This window comes from Solea senegalensis, linkage group LG6 (assembly GCF_019176455.1).
Source record: "Solea senegalensis isolate Sse05_10M linkage group LG6, IFAPA_SoseM_1, whole genome shotgun sequence".
Lineage (NCBI taxonomy): Eukaryota > Metazoa > Chordata > Actinopteri > Pleuronectiformes > Soleidae > Solea > Solea senegalensis.
In genome coordinates, this window is record NC_058026.1 from 8,536,839 (window position 1) to 8,561,222 (window position 24,384).

A 24,384-nucleotide genomic window follows, 5' to 3' on the forward strand; every position below is an offset into this window, starting at 1 on the left:
GGTTCTTCACATAAAATATTCTTGACTTTTAGCTCTCCTCACACCTCACAGTTGTACTTCCTTCCTCCTTGATTGGCGTGGTAGTTAGTTTTCAATGTCCTTGCGCTCTCAAGACTGTCTGTGACAGCAGCTACAATGCATTAGAATCTATAGAGTCATTCTGTCGATATTAACTCAATTTAACTGATATGAGGACCATATATACTGTCGGTTTCTGTTGGGGGCTGAAAAAGTTCCAAGGAGGAAACAAGAAAAGTACTGAGAGTGAAGTGGCACATTGTCAGCAGGGATGAACCGAGAAAGAGTTAAAGGAATACTTCACCAATTTGCATTTAGCTTTGTATTACTAGAACAGGGTTAGTATTTAAAAAAAAAAAAATGTGCCTCCCAACCTCAGCTTCCCCTGAGTTGAGAAATATCTTCATTCTTTACTTTGTTACGTGCCCACCAGTGACACTTCTTGAAACTGCAACGCTAATTCCACACTTTTTAGAGCCACTCGTAGGGGAACGGGACCTAATTCCCAGAATGTACACAGTGTCTAACAGTGTTAGCATCTTTGCTAACAGTTCTTCTAATACTGTAGGACTACAGTGACACTTGGCCCTGTTAGCGTAACTAAACTACTAAAAATACTACCCCTATTCCAGTAATACAAAGCTAAATTCAAATCAGTGAAGGATTCCTTTAAGAGGCTCATATTTCGTGAATTCAAAAATTCAAATTCAAAACTGCAGACATTTATTTTGAAGAGCCATTTGTGGGTCATTCAGCTAATGATGCACTTGATGGATTGGACTGGGACTTAAGAGTTTGACAATTAATGAACGACTGTGATGCCACTGCACCATCAACCAGCATTTCAGACTCTACATCTCAGTAAAGGTTTTACTCCCGAACATCCAGTGAAGCTGATCGATAGCTTCAGGCAGAAGGGGTATATTAGCCTACATCCCATGGACACAATTTTAGATAGTAGTTTCACTGCTTTACTGTTTGAGGATTTGTCCACAGCTTTTCAATACAGTAAATGTCAGTGTATAAACAGAACCTGGGCTCATTCCGTTAGAGTATTTGTGTTTGAACAGGTAAAGTAAATGAGTAATATGACAATATTAGCATTATTTTTTTCAATCCACCCGAGGCTGTGAAATGACCATAAATCTGTGAAAAAACCCCACCAGATTTAAAGGCATTTATTTGTGATTGACACAGGAGATAATTTTATCCTTGGGAAGTATATGTCACACTGAATGTGCTCTCTGTGTTTATATCTGACTGAGTTATGACTCAGAGAGGAACACAATAGCAACAAGGTCCTAGGCTTTTAAAGCTGCAGTGGATAACTTTGAGTGATTTTTTTTTTTATCATTCTGCCTCTGTTTGGTCTGTATGAACAGAAATTATGCAACAATATTTATATGCTGAATACGTCACCTAAAACAGGCTCTGTCAAGCAATTCTCTTACCTTCCAAGGGGTCCCTGGTTAGCCCCAACTGGCTGATGATGTACCGAGGGATGTCTGCCTTCATCAGTTGTCCCTCCTTGGCGTGATCCTCCGCTGCTTCCAGCAAATGGTAAAACTCCTCCGGGTTGAACTCCTGTTATTAGAGTAAAGAAAGTGCCAAAGAAAACTATAATTGAAGACATCTTAAAGCGTAAACGGCCACAGAGAAAGATCTGCAAGCAGGCAAAATAAGTCTTTATTTGCAAGATTTTCTTGATCCTAATTGGGCAGGTTTTCAGTAAAGCTGATGTCTTTATATGTGATAAAGCTATGGAGCGGCTCAGAGACAAACTTGCACATGAAGGATGCTTTGAATATGCAGATGATTTATTTCAAAGGGAGTTCTCCAAGGAACAATTCCAGCCCCTCTATAGTTTTCACATTTAGGTACATTTAAACAACATTTGGAGTGGCATGCCTTCAGTAAATGCCTCTTTATGCAGATGATACACTCGTCCCCTCAGCAGCTGCTTCTTGGAGTTCGGTGCATGTGTGCGTGTCAAGTGCATATTGGAAAAACTAATGAAGACAAAGAAAACTGAGCTTTTGAGTTTGTATTGCCAGCCCAGAGCAAGTAGCAGTAAGAAGAACACTTGTTCAGGCTGTGCTCTTACTGTAAGTGTTCTACACCATGGGGACATCATTTATTTGCACACTGTCTCTGCGTAGAGGATCATTTAGATCCAACTCACTGTCCCATAACATCACTGTGTACTTGTGTATCTGGTTTCTAGGCCTTCATTAAGTCTAACGAGACAGCAACATTGGCAAACTTACATTTATTATACAACCACACAGAATGAATTCCCTTCATGTCTTAATGTCGTAATGTCGTAAATATTGACTGTTCTACCAGGAATCCTCGATTTCGGAATTTGGTAGTGCAGCTTTTTCCAACTTTGTGGCGCCAGTCATGTAATAACCTTTAGACATCGAAGAATGTGCCTGTTATCCTTGGGGTGTATTTTGTTTTGTGCATCTGTTTAGTTTGTACTTCTGCGGTTTGAAAGACGATTTCTCTACATTCTTCATCATTAGTGTGCTATCTTGCCTGGTCTCAAAATGATTTTGATCTCAAAAGACTTTGTTGTTGTTTTATATCATTGTAAAGCAGTAACAGGGTGATGTGATAAGAGCTAACAGTGGAAGAATGCAGCCTGTGGCCAAGGGTAAAGGGAACTTGGCTTGTTGCCGGTTCAAGTCCCCACCAGGTCGAAAGGGCTAGGGTACCCCTGAGCAAGGTACCCAAGCCCCATTACTCCCCGGACGCCACTCAGTGTGGCAGCCCACTTCTCCTAATTCTAGGATGGGTCAAAATGCAGAGAATAATTTCCCTAAGGGGATTAATAAAGTATCTATAAAAAAATGCTGAGTAACTGTGGTGTGTGTGTTGCACTACATCAATGTATCACAGTCAATGAAAAAAACACAAATGTATTTAACCTACAGGAAATTACTGACCAAAAACCTCTATGGGACTGTCAAACAAATATAATCAGTGTTAATACACCTCAGAACTTTAAATTGCTTTCTTGAAAACATAAAAAAAAAATGTCCAGCTCCAGTGAAGCAGCCTTTTGTGTTGTCCTGTGGGATTTACTTTCATTCCTGCTGGTGGAATAACATTTTGATTAGAAAGTGGAGCCTGAGGCAGCCACGATCATTTCCTTCCTCCCCCACTCACTCATATCTGCTCCCCTAGACCACAGAAAGACCAGGGAGTATTGAGATGGAGGGCATTAACCTGCCTGTCTGATAGCATGCTCTGCTTCAGGATAATATTTGTGTCGCTTAACGTCTTCAGACAGCGTGACATTTTCACCAAATCAGACCTCACAACTGACTTGAATGCTAAATGAACTCTACAGCCCTGGACAACATTTTATCTGCTTGTCTTCTCCTCTCCGAGCTAAGGGCCAAGAGGATCTGAAGTCCCCTCAACATCCTGCCTGACCCTATCGACCTCTTCTGACGGTTGCCTTAGCAACAGAAAGATGAGCCACGGGCACTCGAGGAGGAACCGCACCAATGAGAAACATAGGGGCCATCAATCAGTGAGCTGATATCCAGGTACTGCTGAGTCTCTATTGTCTACAGAGACTTTGTTATTACTAAGTAAGTTGTGGTGAGTTATGTTCTGTATGCATCGACATCCCAAGGACACATTTACAGCCCGTTACATGTGCTGCTACTGAGAAGAACAAGTGGAGGTGGAGAGAATTCTTTAAAGTTAGAGTGGCAATGAGAGCTCATTCTACTGCAGCAGAATAATCAAAACCATGACGTGCATAACACCAGGAAATCATTCATACATCGACATCTCATGCTGCTGAAGGTGACACTACAATTATCGGAGGCAGTGCAGAGTATATAGTACTATGCAAATGTCTAAGGCCACCATTAGATTTGTTGCTTCAACAAGGCTTTAATAACCACACAATATAATTACTTTATTTGAAAATAGGGGAAACATGTAAGCAGTTTTAAAAAGAGAAAGTAAGAAAGATAAGTACTTTTTCATGTTGAAACTGGTCTATTACACCAGGTTTATTCAAGACATGCTTAAGCATTACACACATGCTGTTAAACTCACTGATAGCTTAGTCATATGTAACACCAACTTTCATCATCATCATCATCATCATTCCAATCTAAAAGCCAATGATCTCAGAACTTTTGCACACAACTGTATTTGTATATTTGCCCAGTCCTAGTTCATGGTAAACCTAAGTGCAAAAAAAGGTAAAGGAGAAGAGACTGCAGTTCTGCATTTTATGGATGTTAATTATTAACCTTTAGTTAGTTAATTTAATTGCCATTAAGAATTGAACTGATTATAAAGGAATGAAGGAATTATCCCCTCTCCTCTGGGTGTTAATCGTATTGACTGGTGGAAAGTGAACACACTGTGATCCTCCAGGTTGGTCGTGTAGTACTCCAGAGGCATTCATGTCATCAGAGACTGCAGCCTGATTCTAAAATATATTATATAGCCTCTTTTTACACTAACATTAGTGGGCATACCTGGGATTTTTAAACCCATGTGAAACCGCAAAAGAAAAGGTGAACAAAACCGTTCCCACTGCCAGAAGTTGGTCTGCCTTGTGCCTGTTTTGTGTTTTTTTTTTCACCCCGGCCTCATCTGTGCGTGAATATTGACGTCACAGATATCAGATATAACAACTCAATAGCTCTTATGTAGCAATAATGTTACAGTAGTTCCACATCTCTTTAAATGTAGAATTTAGATGATCCGATCGGTTATGTTAGTGATATTGAGCGCTATTCTTTTAAAAAGTAAGGATTGCTACACATGTTAATGCTAACGGACATACATGCCATAGCGCGGCACCAGATATGGCACATCGCTGGCAACAATAGAGCAGATGATGACTATTTGACCTGGAGTGAATGAAAACAAAACAAAATGAAACCCCCGTGATTCAACTTTTTTGACCAATGTGGGTCATATTTTTGCATAAAAAGTACAAGACTTGTTTTTATTTTTTATTCAAAGTAACATACTTTTACCATCTCTGCTACTACTGGGGAAAACCTCCTATAAAGCAGTAAGTGAGGAAGGAAATATTCAATATAACTACTTAACCAGTGTGTTGTTTTTTCATTTTATTGTGTGCATTTGCCCCTAATGGATCACGACTACTCTGTGCCATTTGCTGTGTATTCTGCTGCTGAAGCTCTCCCCATAAAGCACAGGGGAACCAAATGAGTCAACAAGAAAACAATCATCCCATGACTCCATGCTGCTTCCCGACATCATCAAACTTGGTCTTTTGTTATTGTTTTGATTCAGAAGCCCCTCGTGTCAGAAATGACACACTCATACTGTGCGTTTCATGACAGGATGACACAAATCACTTTTTTTTTTATTATTATTTTTTAAAAGACAGACCAACAAAAAGGAAAGAACAGAAAGAAAGAAAGAACAACAAACAAAAAGGAAAGAAAGAAATAAAGAAAGAAAGAAGCCCTATATAGAGCTGGAGGTAACCTAGAGCTCAGCATTGAATGATTTAACATGCGTAATATGAGAGGCGATAGTTTAGGGCTAAATACCTTAAAAAAGTCAGACCCTGCTGCCTTATTGTTGGGGAGAGAGGAAATCACTTCTTTTATCTGGTTCAAATCCAAATCTGCATCCAGGAGGCCTGAGAATGCCTTAACACTGAATCACTAATCACTGAACTCAAAATACTTTTGCCTCACTTGGGCCAGCAAACGTGAAACATTCTTGGACAGTATAGAAATAGGAAATAATGTAGCCCCTAAGAACTGCCACCATGGCCTCTCAAAGTGTGGAATCATCAACCTCACCAGTGTGCTGTTTTGTTTGAAAGATAGGAGCAAAATTCCTTGTCTTTCAGTAAGGCGTTATTTAGACGCCAGTTGAATTCTCCTCGTTTATGATTCACATTAAGTCTTAAAGAGACTGGGGCATGACCTGATATAAGAATATTGTTATAGGTACAGTCTGCTATTTGTGACAGTAATTTGTAATCTAATATGAAATAATCAATCTCGAATAAATCTCTCCCTGTGGGATTAAGAAGCCTCCAAATATCCACCAAATTATGAGACTATCAAGAACAAATCCAAAACACTCAGTCAAAATCTTTCAAGTGAGGCAAATTAATTTTGTGAAGGTGGAGCTCCCTACAAACATGTCTACTCCGTATCATGGTCCACCGTCTTCCACAAATTACTGTTTTATTACTTATTGTTAACAATTGTTGATTGGTTAAGGTAAATGCATGGCATCTGTGTTTCCACTTCTCTTGCTTGGGTTTTGATGCAAAGCTGGTGTGTGACATGATGTTATCAGGGAGTTTCTTTCAGACTCAGTTGCTGCCATTCTCTTTGACATCACTCATTTTACAAATGTTGTTAGAGAATGACAAATTCTCCCTGAGTCTTCCTGCTTATGAGATGTGTTTCCCCTGCAGGCTTACAAAGACAGTCCAGCAACTTATTATAGCATCTTCATAAATTGTGTGAATTGACAGGAAACAGATAAAGAGGGATCAGAGCTGAAGCAGCAAAGGCAAAGATACCTTGATTTTTAGTCCCAACTATTGTTCTGGTTCTGTATACAACTTTTACCCATGAAAGCATCTTTCTCTTTCAAGACTGAATCTCTGGAGTTCTCATAAAGAAAAATCATTGTGGGGAAGATCAGTACAAAACAACACAAATCCAAGTTATGAAAAAAAACCCTCAGCACTTAATCAAAAATAAATATCTACTATTACTATCTATCAGGAATGAATTACAGTATGTGTAACATATTGTATGATACACAGTAACAGTAAGTCTATTACTAATAATGCATCGTATATTTACTTATTTTTAAATGGGTTTATCCTTTCTTTTCTGCAGTTACGGTGCTCCTCAAGAGTTAACAGCACAGCTTCCCCTGCTGTAACTCAATTAGCATTTCAAAAGTGCATGCATGCAAAACGTGTCTTTCATCCCTTCAGATTGCTGAGTAGACTGCCCACCCCACTTCATCACATTCACAAAATGCCATTTTAGCATTGAAGAATTGACCCAGGGAGTCTCTCCCAGCAAACGAATGAGAGCACACAAACGATCTTGAACTTCATTTCAATAAATGCACAATTGATGCATATTTGATCCATGTTGGTGTGTGTTTGGTATCTCTGAGCCTTGATTTTGAGGTTAACAAAACACAGAATATGCTATTAGAGAGCGTTATTACACTCACCAAACACTCGAGGAGCCTGGCGGGACGAGATATGATGATGAGGAGCTTTTTGACCAGCTCAATGACGAAGGTGAGTTCGGAACTCTCTGAGCGCTCATAGGCCTGGTGGAGACAAACAGGGTCAGCGTGTGAGACGTCGGGTTTGAACTGAAGTGACAGACTTCACCTCTCGTCCACCTCCACAACCTACATCATGAAGCAGCTTCTCTAGGTTCTCCTGCAGTTCGCAGAAGTAGATGCTGGTAATAAGGCCCTCACGTGATTTGGCCAGGCAGTCTCTGGACAGCTCAGCTATCTGGTGATGGATGAAACTGAGGACCCCGTCAGCCAGTGGCAGATCACTTTCTGGGGAGTAGATGTGGATGAACTCTGCCAGCCTCTCCTCCATCTGAGCTGTGGCCTGTTGGACAGGAGAGGGGTGAATAGTTATTGTCACACTGGTGTTGAGAGAGTAATGTAAACACAGACAATCATAGCCCTTTCACACTGGCAGGGCTCTGTGCCGGTTCCGGGTTCCCAAACCTAATTTTGAACCGGTTGGCGGAACCAGTTGTTCTCAGCTGGACCCAAAATATAGTGGTTTTTCCTCGCAAACCGTGACATCATCAGTGGGTGTGTCATATTCTGGTTTGTGAAGATGAGCGGAAAGTAAAGGAAGCCCCTGCTAGAAAAACCAGCATAATGTTTGTGTTTTGGAGCTGGTCCAGCATAATGATGGTCTATGTTGGGGACCAGCATAGTCTATGCTGGTCTATGCTGGTCCACTAGCATCATTATGCCGGTCTATGCTGGTCAAACAGCATGACCAGCATGGACCAGCATGGAAACTATACTGGTCTATGTTGGTTTTTCCAGCAGGAAGTACAGAGATTTTGCCGGTGTTGTGTTTACTTACTGTCTGAGTAACGCAGAGTAACGTCCTCCCACTTTGGTTCCATTTAAAGTGGTGTGTATGTCGGCTGGTTTGCCAGAAAGCACCAAGGTTCTGATGCTCCAGAACGGCACCAGAGCTAAGCTAATTGGAAGACATTTTTGAATTCTTTGGAATTTCTTGGTAAAGCGGCAGCTTGATAAGCATTTTCACCAGGATCTGTTGCTTTGTCTGTCTGCTAGCAGCTTTCCAGAAAAAAGAGACAACTAAACCCATTTCCACAAAGCATTGTAGAGGGATGGGGGAATGAGTGAGGGGACAAACACATTTCATTTTGTTGCACATCCAAATATGGGGTGAAGCCAGAATTTCAAAGGCAGGCAAGGTAGATAGAGCGCACATCAAAGGCAACAGCGAGAGGACTCATTATAACTTTCTCTCAGCTTTCTTCTTTTTCAGCTCCCATAGCTTTCACAAGTACACAATTTAGAGGTTTTTGTAGAAGATGTTGTCTTCTTTCACACAGTAAATGTCAAGCATGTGCTTTTTCACAGTGCAACCTCAACCTCGTCCTTATAGACTCATGTTTATTTTTGCTTGCTGTGGGTTTTCAGTTTTCATAGAGACAATTAAACAAACATGTGTACTCTCCAAAGCCTTGTGACTCTCACTGTAGCAAAATGTCATCAGTGATGTGAATTTATTTAGTTTAAATGTAAATTGTTCAACCTTTGTCTTCTAAATGCATTTTGCAGCGAAGTAACAGGTTTGGGGCATTAGTTCTTCTTAGAAATTCCGACAGGCTGCAGCGCTGCTCTCCACAGTTCGAAGAACTTTGAACTGCAGTGAACAGGATGAGACTAAGGAGATGACAGGGTGAGAACTGTGAGACAGAACTTCAAACTGTGATTAAAAGAATTGTGGTGGGTAGCATTACACCTCTGGAAATTATTAAAAGAAGAAAAGGATAGGCAGACACACACATTTTGACGATAGACAAATAGAAAAGGGTAGAGAAAGAAGCAGCTACGGAGATGAAAAAGAAGAAGAACTTCAAACTGTGGAGGGCAGCATTACACCTTTCAGTGTGCAGCCTACCAGAAATTATTATTAGAACAAGAAGAAGACAAGCAGACAGAGACACTCTTGCTACATAAATAAACACTGACTATTGATGTTTGACTCGCAGAGATGAACACATCTTCTAACTTTCTCTCAGCTTTTGTAAAAGAGGACAAATGTTGCTGGCTATGCAGTCTGTAAAATGTGTGTCAAAAGGATGCCTACGTCTTACAACTGCAGCCATCTAACTGTAGGATACAGATAAAGTCACTTCACTGGGGTATGGTGTGTTTAAATACATTAACATATTCAAGAGGGGGGAAAAAACGTGAAGGAGTCTAAATAAAGCTGAGAGAATTCAGGTTTCCACTTGACACTTTTCCAACATGGGAAACTGCTGATGATGATTCTCCTCGTAATGATGGTGGAGACGCAGCAAAGTGCACATTCACTGACAATTCTGGAAAGTGTGCAGTAGTATTTAGGAAGACTCATTAGCACCTACTCTGCATCACTGTGAATGTGCACAGGATGATGGGACGATGGCAGACACTTGCCTGCAACATACCTATACTTAAAGCAGTGTAGTCACTTAGCACAGCTAAAAAAGAAGGTCACTATCTGCTTGTATATTGTTTCCCCTGCATGTTTGATGTGTGTGTAAATGCACAGTTTACATTTGCGTATTTGTTTGCGAGGCCGACCTTAGGGAAGCGCTCCTTGTAGACATGGTTCATCATCACAATTTCATTGTCATAGCAGGATGGAGAGCGCCCCGGGCTGAGGAGAGACAAACACAGAGAGCAGGAGTGTAATTTACAGCACTGGCTAAGAAAATTAAAGGCTGCAGGTTTGAGTGACACAGTGATTGAAGGGAGGCAGCTGGTGAGGCAGGGGAGTCGTGAAATTCTGCATTTTCCACTCGAATGAAGGAATAATTCACTGCTTCCCACCATGCCCATCCCCTCTGTACATTATGCTAATCGACCAATTAAAAATTCAGCATAGTCTGTTGCTCTAATGGACGTGGTTTCTTCCTGCACGTCATACCGCACTCCTCTCTTGCCACTAAGAATGGTGAAGATGTCAGAAACAACCAGCACAGATATACAAGCCACATGTGGCAGGAACAAAGCAAAACCAATTTGACCATCACAAAAAAAGCATATACAATTGTCTCTTTCATCAGTATCTCTATTGCTACATTACCCATGTATAAACAACATCAGGGTTCCCCAGGGGCCTTGAAATCCTAGAAAGATTGAGGCCCTTGAAAGTTTTGGGAAATTGCCCTAAATAGACATGGGTCATTGAAAGTGCTTGAATTGTGTGCAAGAAAGAAGTTAAGTTGATATTTAGGTAAATATCTCCCGCCACCGATGTGGCCTTGTTTGTTACGGCACCACCTACTGTTTCATGCGCCCTGCATTGCTTGATGTCATATGTCGAGTTGTAATTACTTTCCACTGTCTCTGTCCGCCACTGACGTGAGATTCCATGCAGAACAATGAGCGCGTAACGTCAAGCAAGAGAGAGCAAATTGACTGTACGTGACGCCTGGGAAATGCAGATTCCAAAAGATTCTCTGACTCACCAAAGAAAATTATAGAGCCTGGCTTGTCCAAGAGCCCAAGGGCAATCACTTGGCCGGATGCAGAGCGTGCTGCAAATCAATACAAGTGGACGCCATGGGTGAGGCGGCTCTTACAAGTACTTACTCTACCATCTTAAGCTGTGTCAGCATATTCTGTCCTTGAATTTGAGGGAATTGATCCTGGAAAGTCCTTAAATTTGATGTCAACCAATATGTGGGAACCCGACCCTACCTCGACTAAGAAAAAAGAAAAAAAAAAACTTGTACATCGCACTTATGACTAGCACTTCATAGTTTGATCAACTTGAAGCTCTTACTTACTTCTAGCTCTTATTTGTACCCAAATGTTTAAATGCACTTTTGTAAGTCGCTTTGGATAAAAGCGTCTGCTAAATGACATGTAATGTAATGTAACCCTGAACATAATTGAATTATACTCAAAAATGCACCTTCAATCTAATGAAAAGAAATTGAGTTTAATCAATTAGTAAAAAATAAAGAAGTAAATGAAATATTAGGGCTGGGATGTTTTACAATAACCCACTATCTTTCCAAAATCAATGCACATCGCAGGTCAGTGAGTCAGCGTGACTTTGATCTAAACTGAATGGGACGGTGGTGTGCAACAGAAGGGTGTTTTAAGCTAACTCCTGCCTTTGCCCATAATTATAAAACAGATCGTAGAAAGTAATTGTTTCACATAAAACAGTCGGGCAAAGTGGGACAAAACCTTGTGAATATATGTTTTCTGTCTTGTGAACAAACACATCACTCACATGTCAGCATCACACGATGTGATCCAAACACTGATAATGAGTCAATGCACCATAAAGGCATCCAGCCTACTGTAGCCACAGGATTTTATCTAGGACAGCAGCGACAGCTAAGGAGTTCAACACAAAGACTGAGTAGCATGTCACATGTAGTTAGGCTGTGCTGCATGCAGAGGGATGGTTATTATAATTATGATGGGCATGTTTGTAGGGAGCGTACGCCAGAGACTCTTGCTAATAATGAAGCTGCTGCTACACTGCAGAGGCTCAAAACACTGGAGGGTCGGACGGACACTGAGATAATAAGAGTGGAAAATATCACTGAATATGTGTACTCAAGTACAGAACTAATTCTTACACACTATTTTGAATGATTGATCATTTGGAACCCAATATACTTGTATTTTTTATTCCCCCAAAAAATATATGATGTTATGGACGCATCTATCCATTTTCTTAATATTTTTCTTCACCAGCCCTTTTTGTCCTGTTTTGTTTCAATTAAATTCAATTCAATTTTATTTGTATAGCACCAAATCATAACATACATTATCTCAAGGCACTGTACATAGACAACATCAAGGAGAGCAGAGAACCCCAACAGTTCACACAATGAGCAAGCACTAGGCATCAGTGGAGAGAAAAAACTCCCTCTTAACAGGAAGAAATCTCTGACAGAACCAGGCTCAGAGATGTGCGGTCATCTGCCTCGACCGGTTGGGGTGAAAGGAAAATGGGGGACAGCGGAGAGGTGGAGGACAAAAAGGGGGGGAGAGAGAGTTTCTTGTCCTCTGAGACTGTTATATGTCAGGTTTCCACTGAATGCACTTTAGCTGATTGGACTCTTGCATTCTGTACAAACTCTGCACCTGTCTTCATCAACTTAGGATAATGCAGGTGTTGGATGTGATTTGAATAAAACTGATCTAGTTTCAGCGATAAAGAGATCCACACTCTGTCCCTTTAGAAACCTCTAATCCAGCCATGACTTGATGCTGAGAAACACAATCCACCTGAGCGCCACATTGTTCTGATGCATTTTTCACGGTCCTACTGGTGCTACTTCTTCATTTTACATGAAACACTGTATCTTATATCTCTTCTGGTGCTTTTTACATATATATCATGTATGTTATGAAGTGAAATTCTCCACATGAGCTGGGGGGCTAGAGCCAATTGGAGCTGACATATGGCAAAAGACATAGGGGTACACACTGGACAGGTTCCCAGTCCATGGCAAGGCTAACATACACGGACAACCGCTTACTCTCACACTCACACCTACACACTGTCCACTCAATCTGTATGTTTTTGGACTGTGGAAGGAAGCCAGAGGTGGGAAAGAAGAGAACCCACGCGCACACGGGGAGAAGAATATGCAAAGTCCAAACAGAAATGCCCTTGGTCAAACTGGGATCTGAACCTCTCGCTGTGAGGTAACAATACTTGCCACTGCACCGCTGTATCACCCTGTACTGACATTGTTCCAGCAAATTAAATAATTTCTATATTCTTTGAGGGCTGTTAAATGTCCTTCTATTATTACATGCTGCATTTGAGTTTTAATCATACAGCACCGGTTTAATGCTTCTGCTTAACCGATGCTTAATCAATGCTCCACGTAGAGTAATTGCTAGAAAAGTGTTTTTGTTGATCTTTTACCTTTTGTATATACAGTACCAGACATTTGCATTAAATTGTGTCAGAATTAGTTTGTGTCGGATGTGGAAGCATAAACATGCAACACATATTTTTAACATTTGTAACATTAGTTTAACATTATGCTTTTTACAGCGTGACATTGACACTATTACTAGAGATACTGCTATGACTATCACACACCCACAGTCCTTATTTGACATTTGCTGTCACAAACCAAGGCAGGGGAGTTTGATTTGCTCTCACCTGAGACTCCGAGAGCGAGGCCGGACATGCGGTGAGCGTCGGCCCCCGTCGTCGTCCGTGATGCTCTCTGTGCTGCCAAAGTGCTTGGACAGGAAGTGCAACTCGTCCATGGTGGGCTGGAAGGGCAGTTGGTGCAGACGCTCCTGGGACGAGCTGGATGACTGGAGACAGACATGAAAAAGAGACAAGGTTAATAAAAAAAAAAATGAACGGCATTTTCTTTGATATGATTTTCTTTTCAAAGCCTCTGTTTCAGCTGCAGCATCAATAAAGTAAAAATAGAAACCCAGTGATGGAGAAGAGGACATCAAAAACAAAAAATGGCAAGAGCAGATTTATTGATGTGGAGACAAGGGAGAGACAAGAAGAGACGAGAAGAGAAGAGAAGAGAAGAGAAGAGAAGAGAAGAGAAGAGAAGAGAAGAGAAGAGAAGAGAAGAGAAGAGAAGAGAAGAGGACAAGGTGTTCTCTGAGGTGCGTGGGTGGGAACATGTAAAACAAAGAAGATACTAAGTTAAAGGAAGATGGGAAAGGGAGGTGAAGAAACAAGGAAAATATCCAGAAGGAGTTAGAGTAGGAGGGCAAAATGGAATAATCTGGGGGAAAAAAACTGCAAAAGTTTTGTGCCAGCTTAGGTGTCTATTTCATCAGCGGGTACGGCAGCACTTTTTCGCCTTAAACAAATGTCTCTTCTTTGGCACAGTAGGTGAAAAACATTCTGGATCAATTGGAGGCTTAATGAACACAACTCCCAGTGGGACACCAGGATTGTCCGTTGGCCACACAAGAATTTCTGCTATAAAAATCCATTAGAGACTCCACTCAGGTCTTAGCCTCTTGCAAGCTGCAGACTAGTGATGATGTTGTGAAAGCAGCAGATCCAGTCTGCATCATCAGAATATCTCTGGAGGCACAGAGAGCTGTCACAGATGTGAAATGTTATGTGTCTGCCTCAGTGGGCTTCTTAATTCACTGCATTTCAGACCCTGACACCGAAGAGACAAGGAGAGAGGAATTAGGGGAATGCATTTTTAACAGATTATGAGATTAGATCTGGATGCTTTCCCTTAAAATATTCGATGTCCAACCACAGCTTGTAATCTGATAACACAGTAAGGCTGCACTTAATCAATTACTAATAAGTAACTGATAAGCAATCATTTTCAATATCAATGAATCATTTTGAGCTTCAGATTTCTGCTATATATTAATAATTTCTGGTTTTCTTTGCTCCTCTGTGACAGTAAACATTTGTTGACATATTCATAAGTAATGTGCCTCATCATATCAAAATTAGTTTTCTCCCCACTGCACAGCGATTTTCAGTGTCCCATTAATTGAAAATGTTTCTCCTCTTCCCGACAGTGACAGGATCGTTATACACAGTGACAGTGGAAATGACAGATCGTGAAAACAAATGACTTTTTTAAACAAATGTTGAAAGTTGTTTATGACTCTGGGATTTACCAGCAGTTGGGATATCTTCTTCATCTGTAACATCTGCTCATCATGCAACATCCTCCCTGTCTTACCTCCACTCGCAACTGTTTACACCTCCTGCAGCTTCTCTGCATAAATTTAGCTCACATCCAACTCTTCATGCTCCGAAATCCTCCAGTGTAGACACATCTCCTTTAATCCTGCGGTAACTAATCAAGTGTGTAATGACCCGCGTAAGAATCAGCAGAGCACTGCAACTTGAAGGGATGGAAGGGACAAGGTGGAGAGGAATGTGGACAACCTGAGAAACCACCTTCAACATCAGTCACTGGTAAAAAAAGAGAGATCAATCAGCTCCTTACAGTCTCTCTCTCTCTCTCTCGCTCTACTATATGTGCCGCCGAGAGACAGTCAATGAAAGAAATGCAGCAAAGATGCAGAGGACTGTGGGTGACTGTGTTTGGGTCAGCACAGAAATGTACAGGCAGAGGATTATGAGTCAACAGCTTGCCTCCATACAAGAGTCGTACACATTAAGGTCCATTTCTCAAATGGACTATTTACCAAATGGCCCTCGGCAGTGTTCATTCCCCTTTGAGTGGTGTCTCACGCTCCAAACATCTTTCACCCAGACGAAAGAGAACATTGTTGTTGTTGTCTCCGCGCTTGCTTCAAAACACATTTCACCTCCACCTACACTCGCGTTTATTTGTCTCCGCTGCCCCTCTTTATCTTCGATCTCTGCTTCTCTCAGGATAAAGTGATGGATGGAGAAATAGTTACTGGAACACTGGTTTACCGCTGCGAGGCAAGAAAGACTGAGGGTTTTATTTCATTTCAATTATCCCCGCTACACCTTGTTCAGAAGAAACCAAGTAATCATGAGTAGATTAATCTGGTCGATCATATCTTAGCAACGGTAAAGTTATTTTTAGGTCTGATTTACATGTGATGCATGTTCTCCTTCACCAGCAAAATGCTTTTATATAGTTATCTGAGACCTGCAGCAGCAGTATGTGTGTCATGGCATTTAGATGCCACTATGGTGTGTAAATCACTTCAAACCGAAACAAAACAAAAGTAGAAGGTGTGAGTTGAGAACATGAATTTACATGCAGAATAGCACACAGTGAGTTAGAGGCATTCTTTGAGGGAAATACATATTCATGGTGATACAAAAACCCAGCATCATCAAATTAGCAATGGAAGAACAATCAAAACGTACAGTTTTGCAGATCAAAGTGTTTTTTTTTTTAAAAACTTTTCTCCAATTTCTCTCTTGGAAGAAAAGAACGTATGAGGATAGACACACAAAGGAAGAATATTCCAAAAAAAAACAGCAGAACCAGACAGACACCTCAGGGAGACTGCTTCAGGACACTGCTGCTCAACTGTGGTGTGTAGCTTGATAGCCACAAGGCTTTTGTTGCAAGGACACACTTAGTCAGCTTTACCCTTCATTTGGGAGAGGATAAGGTGCAGTGTCTGCTGCAGTAACACTATCTGATAGATGAAGGCTAGTTGTGGCTGCACTGTAGTCACATCTGTGGTGGAGATGGTAACATCTCTTCTGAAGCAGGCTGTTAAAAGTAAGCCACTGATGATCTCTTTAGTCTCAAAATGACTGCCATTGTTCCACATACACTGCAAACAGTGTCTTGCATTGGACCCATGAACTGAAGCATCCATCCTGCAGTTCCACTTTAACAGTGCTGTACAACCGTAGTAAGACAATTTCTTTGTGAAGCCTCTTTCACGCTAAAATGAGTGGGTGTACCAGGGATTTGTGAACCCGGGTGAACCTGCTAAAAAAGGCGATTAACACCACTGGTGATCTTTTTGATCAATGCGAATTGTGATGTCACAAATGCACTGAAAACAGAACTAGTAGGAGGAAGAAGAAAACAACAATGAAAATGTTACAGTTGATCTGAAATAAAAACACTGAGAGCTGCTCAAAGTTGTATAACATCAGGTTTACGACAAACATTCATGCTAAGTCAATGTCATGGTGTCCTTTTTTGACAGTATTATGAGGAAGAATATCAAAATCAAACTCAGTTTTAGGTGGCATAGAAATCACTCTTCTTCCTTACCGTTGAACTGGGTGTATTGGTGCCATATCCTGAGGAAGGCAGAGAGGCCAAGGACCATCTACGTCCATCAGGCCTGAAAGAAAGTGGAATAGATGTTAGAGCAGTTATACTACAGCCGGTTCACCACCTTCCTATTCTTTCAATTTATCCAATAAAATATGTTTGCTCCCGTTATTCCTCTCTTCCCCATTCAGCACCGAGATTTCTGAGCGAATAATAAATGGCACACATTTGGGCAAAACCCCGGAACCTGGCCTGAGTCGTCTTATCCTGGTGTCACACGAAGGACAAATGGCGCACAGCCTCACTTTGCATGTATGTGGAAGGATGATGGGGGTGCCTTCCCGGAGGGTTAGTTTCACTGTGACAGTGTGCGTGCATGTAAAAATAATCCAATCTACTTAGCACTGTTCCTGCACCATTGCATGTGTGACTTGTTGTGTGAATGAAGGATGGATGCCAACCTTCGAGAAGAGGCGAAGGAAAAGTGGGCAGGTCCGCTTGGTGAGAAGTTGCGTGGGCTGTCCAAGGGGCTGCTTCCTGTTTACATACATAGACACAGAAGACGACAGAAAACATACACCATGGATTCTTTCGTTTAAGTTATTTATGTCAATACACTCCATTACAATACATAGTCAACCACACTTTGAAAGCAATATTGCATTACTTTGGCTGTCATCGACACTTATGAGGGTGGGGTTAAAACCTGTGTGCAGTCCATCTTCAGGGAGGATATTAGCAGTGTTTGGAAATTTCAATTGTCACTGACATTTCCGCCATTCACGCAGGAAATGATTTGCTATGAAATGCATAATAATTAATTATTGCTTTCGTGTACACACATTCAATACAGACATACTGACCTATGTGTCCAGGGAGTGGAGAGTGTGGCCGTGGCAGGGTGGGGGACGTGCTGGTCAGGATGAGGCTCTTCCGGTTACTAGTTCTGCAACTGAAAAACACGAGAACAAAGAGCACGTCAATATTTGTCTTTATTACATTCAAGACTCCATCCGCACCACACAGATAATAGCGGGTGACCCCCAGGTTAATGAATATACCATATTGGTGTTGGCTCTGTGTGTGCTTATCCCCTTGAGTAAATGTATGGCCTTTCCTGCAACACAGTAAAGCATGTGTGGCTGTGAGTGCATGTGCTTTCTATGTTGAGTACAGTATGTGTTCACTGGCAAGATTTTATTGATGGCCTCCCACTCACAGGGGAGAGGGACAAAGCAACAAAGATTTTTAATTTCCTCTATGTCCAGCCCCGCGATGGATGCTGCTATGAAACGTAATGGCTGAGGAGTGATGAGGAAACAGAGGGAGGGAGGGAGGGAAGAATAAACAGAGAGCAAGAATAAAAGGAGCAGGGAGGAACGGTATAGACCATAATGAAGAGACAAAAATTATTGAACCATAAACACTTCTCTCACAGGAGCAGGGACTGAAGTGTTAGCACTGCATGCGCGCGCACACACACATGTACACATACGTGTGTACATGTGCACAACACAATGCACAAGGGGAATTGTCTTACATAACAGCTTGGATAGTGGGAAGTGATTTTTTCAGGTGTTATTTTCATTAGTGGAATGGCTTTTGCTCACAGGTCTGTCATGGCTCTCTTTCTCATGTTCTCATTTTCCCTTTACCTCATTGCATGCATGCCCACATGCTTGAATGTTTGTGTGTGTGCATGCGATTTACTCCCGAGCCTGTCAGGGCACATTTTGCAGAGCAGAGCCACTTCTGACAAACAACACACTTCTGCCCCAAGTTGCATCAGCCAGCACGCTGTTCTACATTTGTGCAGGCAGTGCATCAAATCACAGCCTGCACACATAACATATGAAAGGGCACGGTCATTTAAACACTAGGGCTGGGCATCAGTTTTTTTTATAGCACTAATGTTGCAAATTATACAAAATTTGGAACTCTCTAACCTGGTGCATCATTAAAACATGTTAATGTTTACATTATAAAGAGAGATTAATGCATTTTTTAAAACATGAGTGCAACTCTACAGTACAATAGAAGGTCATAATTCAAACTTTAACATAAAAAAACATTTGAGGTTAAAATATCCAGCCTAGAACTGCGTCAGACGGTTTGTAATTAGTAATTACAGAGGGCGAGCTCAGCATGACTTGCATTCATGCCCTCTGTGATCAGCAGAAGAAGACAACGGTGATGTAACGTTCACTTTTTTGAACCCAGCCTTATGCGACATACTTCTCTGATACATCTCACCCCATAATCTATCTCACAGTTCTCCCACATTCTGCCTCATTTCTCATTCTTCTTTGTGAATCTTTGTTTCTAACACTCGGAGACATCAAACCCCAGGCAGATGTTAGCAGTGGCACTGCGCCTCTCTGGGCACCAGCTGAGGGAATGCGTGTGCTCAACCTTGCAGAACAGAGGAGGAGCTTTTTGAAATATTTAAGGGAAATGCATTAGCTTTGGACAGAGGGCTGGAAGTGGCTGAACACCATCTTTCTCTTTCATGGGGGAAGGGTGAAGGAGGAGAGAAGGGAAAATAAAGTGAAGAGACTGAAATATATTCCTCTAATAGATTTTTGTGTCCTCTCAATCCTTCTTTCTTAAACCTATGTATGCTCTTGAAGTTGCCTGTAATTGTCTCCTCTTCAATTCCCTCTTTAGAGCCCTGTTCTCTCAAATCCAAGTTTTCATTGCAGCTCGTTCTCAATCAAAAGCTGAATAACTTGAGCACATCAAGCATCCCTCCACAACATGTTCTAAGCTTTTGATTTATGATTCATCACATCTACAGTACAGCAACGCTGCTCCACCAGCAAATTGCCAAATGGCAGCAACTCACTCGTAGCTAGCGCCTAATGTTGCAAACCGCATCTTACAGGGAAAGGGATTCATTTAATCTACCTCGTCTGAGTGAATCTTCCTCAAATGCTTATTATTCTCTCTTATTAATCTACTTGTTATCTTTTGATGACTTTTAAATCAGTCACTTGTTTCCTCCTGCACCTTTTCACATGTTCCTCACACCCTGCTTTGCTCTCATTCTGCTTCCTCCTTCTTTATGAATGAGGTATTTGAATAATAAATAGTTGAAGTGTGTGTGAAGTGAAGAAAACGTATTCCTCCTCTATAACTCCAGATTTAAGGGTCAGAGAGCCAACTAAAATACTATTGTTAAAAACAGAATAAAACACACTAGGGCAAAGCCATCTAAACTCTCTGTCAGCTATTTGCTTATCTTAAATGAATGACTCAAAGAGCATCATCAGAAAGGAATGGTAGTGTAAAAAAGGTTAAATGTAAAGCTTTAGTCTGGGCTCCACCAGCCTGTAAAGGTCACATTAAAAGTTCTGCTTTGGAGGAGCATTCAGTGACTATTTTTACTTTGATAGCAGTATTCCATTATTTACCTGACGCAGTAGTGATTATTTCAGTAATGGACATAATGTAGGACTGAGTCAAAACTGGATTATGTTCTTTAAAGGTGCAGTGTGTAACATTTAGGGAGGGTTTACTGGCGAAACATGTATAAACTAATGATAAGGACGTTTGTGTAAATGTGTAATTGCCTTGAAATAAAAATAGTTTGGTTTTCATTTCCTTAGAATACGCCGTTTATATGTTCTTTAGGCAGGAGCCTTGCTTTATGAAGGCATCATTTTGCACAGACATGTGATTGAGTTGAAAAGATTACTGGGCAAACAAGAAAGGACAAATAAATAGGAGGAAATTGCAGAGAAAGTGTGAGACTGGAAGTGTATCATTTTGATATGGAACGATAAATAGCTTGCAATATAAATGTATTTATGATGCAAATACAGAAATACAGAAATAACTCATTATAACTTCACTGGGGGACCACACGTTTAAGACCTATGGTCTACAGTCTCATCATTGGATGGCAATAACTGGGCTTCTAACATGTAGCCTCAACAGGAATATGAAGGTAATATCCCCTTACCACCTCATGCAAGCGTCATAATCATCCATCAGTAATAATTTATCATTCAAAATAAAGTCAGTAGACAGCTATATTCTAACACATTAATTAGACACTGCCATGTAAACAGCATTATTACATTTACCCAAATATGGTCAGGATGGAAAATGCAATGATCAGGTTTAAATGTGTGGAATAGCACATTCAATAGCACAACTGTAAAAAACCTTTGCAGTCATAAGGGTTTTCACCTCACTCCCTTCTCTAACGGAACAGACAGATAAGGTGGCATTAGCAAGAAGGTGTCCATGTTAACCTGTCATGTCCAGTCATACGCCCCCGTCTTGCCCTGAATGGCCACTTAATGGGCAGCCAGTGAAGGTTGTAGGAGAGGAGCCTTATATGTGGCTGTAAGTGCTTAAGACTAACAAGCTTTAAAAATACACGAGATAAGAGGTGAGAGTGTGCTGCTGGTGGAGGGCAGAGGGTCTGTGTGTGTGTGTGTGTGTGTGTAAATGTGACTCTGTCATCATTATATCATTATGCCCATGCAGCCTGGACTCACCCTGCCCCAATCTGGTTAAGAGGGGTGTGTGTGTGTACTTGGGTGTGTATCTGTTGCCTCTTTATGATCTTTCCTGTCAAAACACTGACCTTGCCAGGACCAGTAGTCCTCACGGAGACGAAAGCCTAATCCTAATGAGACTAAGATATGAATTGCGATTAAGTTAAAGTTTAGGTTACTGTTAATTGGTTATGGCTAACGTCAGGGATAATGCTCTGTTTAGGATGTACAAATGGATTTTAGTCAATGAAGTGTCCTAGGAAGAATAACTACGCAAACCTGTGTGTATGTGAGTGTGTGTGTGTGTTTCAGACTTTGTGTCCCCATTGACAGCTACTTTCTGAAACTAGAAATAGTGAACCGTGAACTAAGATATGCTGAAATTACTCTGTAAAGCAGTCGAAACGATGATTGCGAAAAGTGAGCGACATCATTTACATGTCGTTATTTGTACCCAAGACAGATGTTGTTTTTAAATGTTAGAATAATATCTCTTTATGTCCATCATTTTTGCGGATTTAAAAAGAGCTTAGCTTATTTGAGCGATAGCGGTCCTCTTTCTCCTGCCGTTGTTTATCATGTCTGGAAGTGTTTATTGTGACCACATGGATGCAAACAGCACCTGCATCCTCAATTCTACTTTTACATGTCTGATATAGAAGCAGACATGACCTGGAGAACAGTATATACCAAAAACAATATCATTCCTACATCTTTGAAACTACTAAGCTGTTAACAACACATTAGTGCTGATGCATATACCACCTGGAAATGCTCCAACTGTGTAACAACTACTCTACTCCCATTAAGAGGAAATAAACTCCCACAACATGACTCAGTTAAAATAAATTGCTGCTTTTTATTTACATTTTTAGAGTCTTTGCTTAGTCAGACCTGCGATGCTCGAAACTCCTGTGCAGTTGCTGAAGGCAAAAAGTAGTGTCATACGGCTCAGTCTTCTCCTGCTTCCATGGTAATATCTTAAAAACTAATGATAGTAAGTTAATGAAATTAGTCAGGTGTGCTGGAAACATCTCCAATAACACTCTAGGGTGGAATTTTGTTTATTTCCAAGTATTTCAATGAGTGGGTTAAGGGTTTTTAGATCATTTCGGATCTAATGTTTCTTTTTCTCATGTGCCATCCAATGATTTTGACCAGTATTGGACCAATATCCTCCCTACATCCCTCCACCCTAAAAAACAAACAAACAAACATAAAAGAAACCGCAGCAGCTCTGGTGCCCATCGACAGAGGCCCACACAATAGAAACATGGAACACTGACCCCGATGCATGACCCACACACACAGATTGAGCCTACATGATGGATTTACACAATGGATTACGACAGATTATGACACTGGCATTGAAAGTATTTATATAGCACTTTTCGAGTCTTGATGACCACTCAAAGCTGCTTTACACTTCAGTTTCAGTTCATCACACATGAGCTCTGGTGAACACAGAAGTTGTTGATGATGATGACAGTTGGAGATGTGACTCCAAATGTGTTGCTATGGAAATGCAGCCGAGAATTTTCCCCTTCACACCTCCCTCCCTCTCCCATAATTCTTCATTTGTATTCTTTTTGATCAGCTAATTCTTGAAAGAGGTGATTTGTTCTTGATTAATCCCATTAGCTCAAACAAGGTCTGAGTAATTTAAAGCAAGCTGTCTTGTTTTTAGTGAACGTTTAGCCTTCTCTTCAAAATTCAATTCATGCATGAAAGAAAAGAATTGAGATATCACCATCTGTCTGAAAACAGAGGAGTTGTAGTGCTGGCAGTAAACTGATGACGCTTTGTGTTTGACCATGATTTATGACAGAGAAATCGCAGAAATTACTGTCACATGCACGCACACACACACACGTACACACACACAGCCAACAACCCCTTCTCATGTCTCACTGCTCCCAATAACGGAACCCAGAACTCTCATTGGCGGCAACATTATGGTCAGCCTGCTGCGGAAGGGTCAGAGGCTAAATCTGTGGTAATGACTCGTGCAGAAGCTTTGACGAGCAATTATCCCCCTGTAGGACTTCGCCTGACACTGGACCATTAGTCTCCTTCACACTCACTCACACACACACACACACACGCACCCACACACACACACACACACACACACACACACACACACACAACACACACACACACACACATAAATAAAAAAACACATAAACACAGCGCTGGTCCCCTAACATTGCCCTCAAACTGTCACAAACTGTCTACATTCATTTTGGCAACACAAGTAAGAAAAACACCAACATTTGGATGCAGGTCATTAAAACGACGACCTCTTAGTGGTAAGTTAGGAGGAGACAACTGCACAAAGTGTCTGTTTATAAATAAAAATGAGCTCATATATTCTCAGAATGTTTTGTTCCTAAAGTATAAATATGTTGTAATTGTGATTTTGGTTATGAGAGCAACGTCCTCGTTAAGCTAATTGGTGCAAAGCAGCAACACAACAACGTCACTACAGCTAAGAGCAAAGAGATGATAAAACAGTAACTGCACTCACAGGAAGCACACATATAAGGGTCGCTACAGCTGAGGGTCAAATGGATAAATCATGAAAAAAAAAACTAATAATAAGAAGAACCTATGGTGGTGTTTGGCTAATGCACATATACAAAAGTCCATCTCTAGAGCCAGTTTGTGGTTTGTGCATCCTAGGCTACAGAAAGAAACATGTGACAGATGGTACAATAGACCTCACAGGGCCCTGGTCATTACATCATTGAGTCAGTGTGGGATTACATGATGAGACAGAAGTCACTGAGGTCGCCTAAATACTGCAGACATATAGACATATGAAAATACATGCAGTGTTCCAATAGCAAAATGAAGTCTTATTTTGAAGTCTCAAA

At 41.1% G+C, this 24,384-nt stretch overlaps 1 protein-coding gene across 3 annotated transcripts in view; it reads right to left on the reverse strand.

The window, feature by feature from the left end:
• LOC122771011 (microtubule-associated serine/threonine-protein kinase 1-like) overlaps positions 1-24,384 on the reverse strand; it is a 66,771-nt gene that overhangs the window by 17,040 nt on the left and 25,347 nt on the right. For all 3 annotated transcript variants that reach the window (XM_044028277.1, XM_044028276.1, XM_044028278.1), the window contains 8 exons: positions 17,861-17,949; positions 17,459-17,534; positions 16,995-17,067; positions 13,460-13,620; positions 9,892-9,967; positions 7,445-7,654; positions 7,255-7,356; positions 1,470-1,602 (listed from right to left, as the gene is read on the reverse strand). In XM_044028277.1, coding sequence (XP_043884212.1) covers positions 1,470-1,602; positions 7,255-7,356; positions 7,445-7,654; positions 9,892-9,967; positions 13,460-13,620; positions 16,995-17,067; positions 17,459-17,534; positions 17,861-17,949 — 920 coding nt within the window. The remainder of the gene's footprint in view (positions 1-1,469; positions 1,603-7,254; positions 7,357-7,444; positions 7,655-9,891; positions 9,968-13,459; positions 13,621-16,994; positions 17,068-17,458; positions 17,535-17,860; positions 17,950-24,384) is intronic.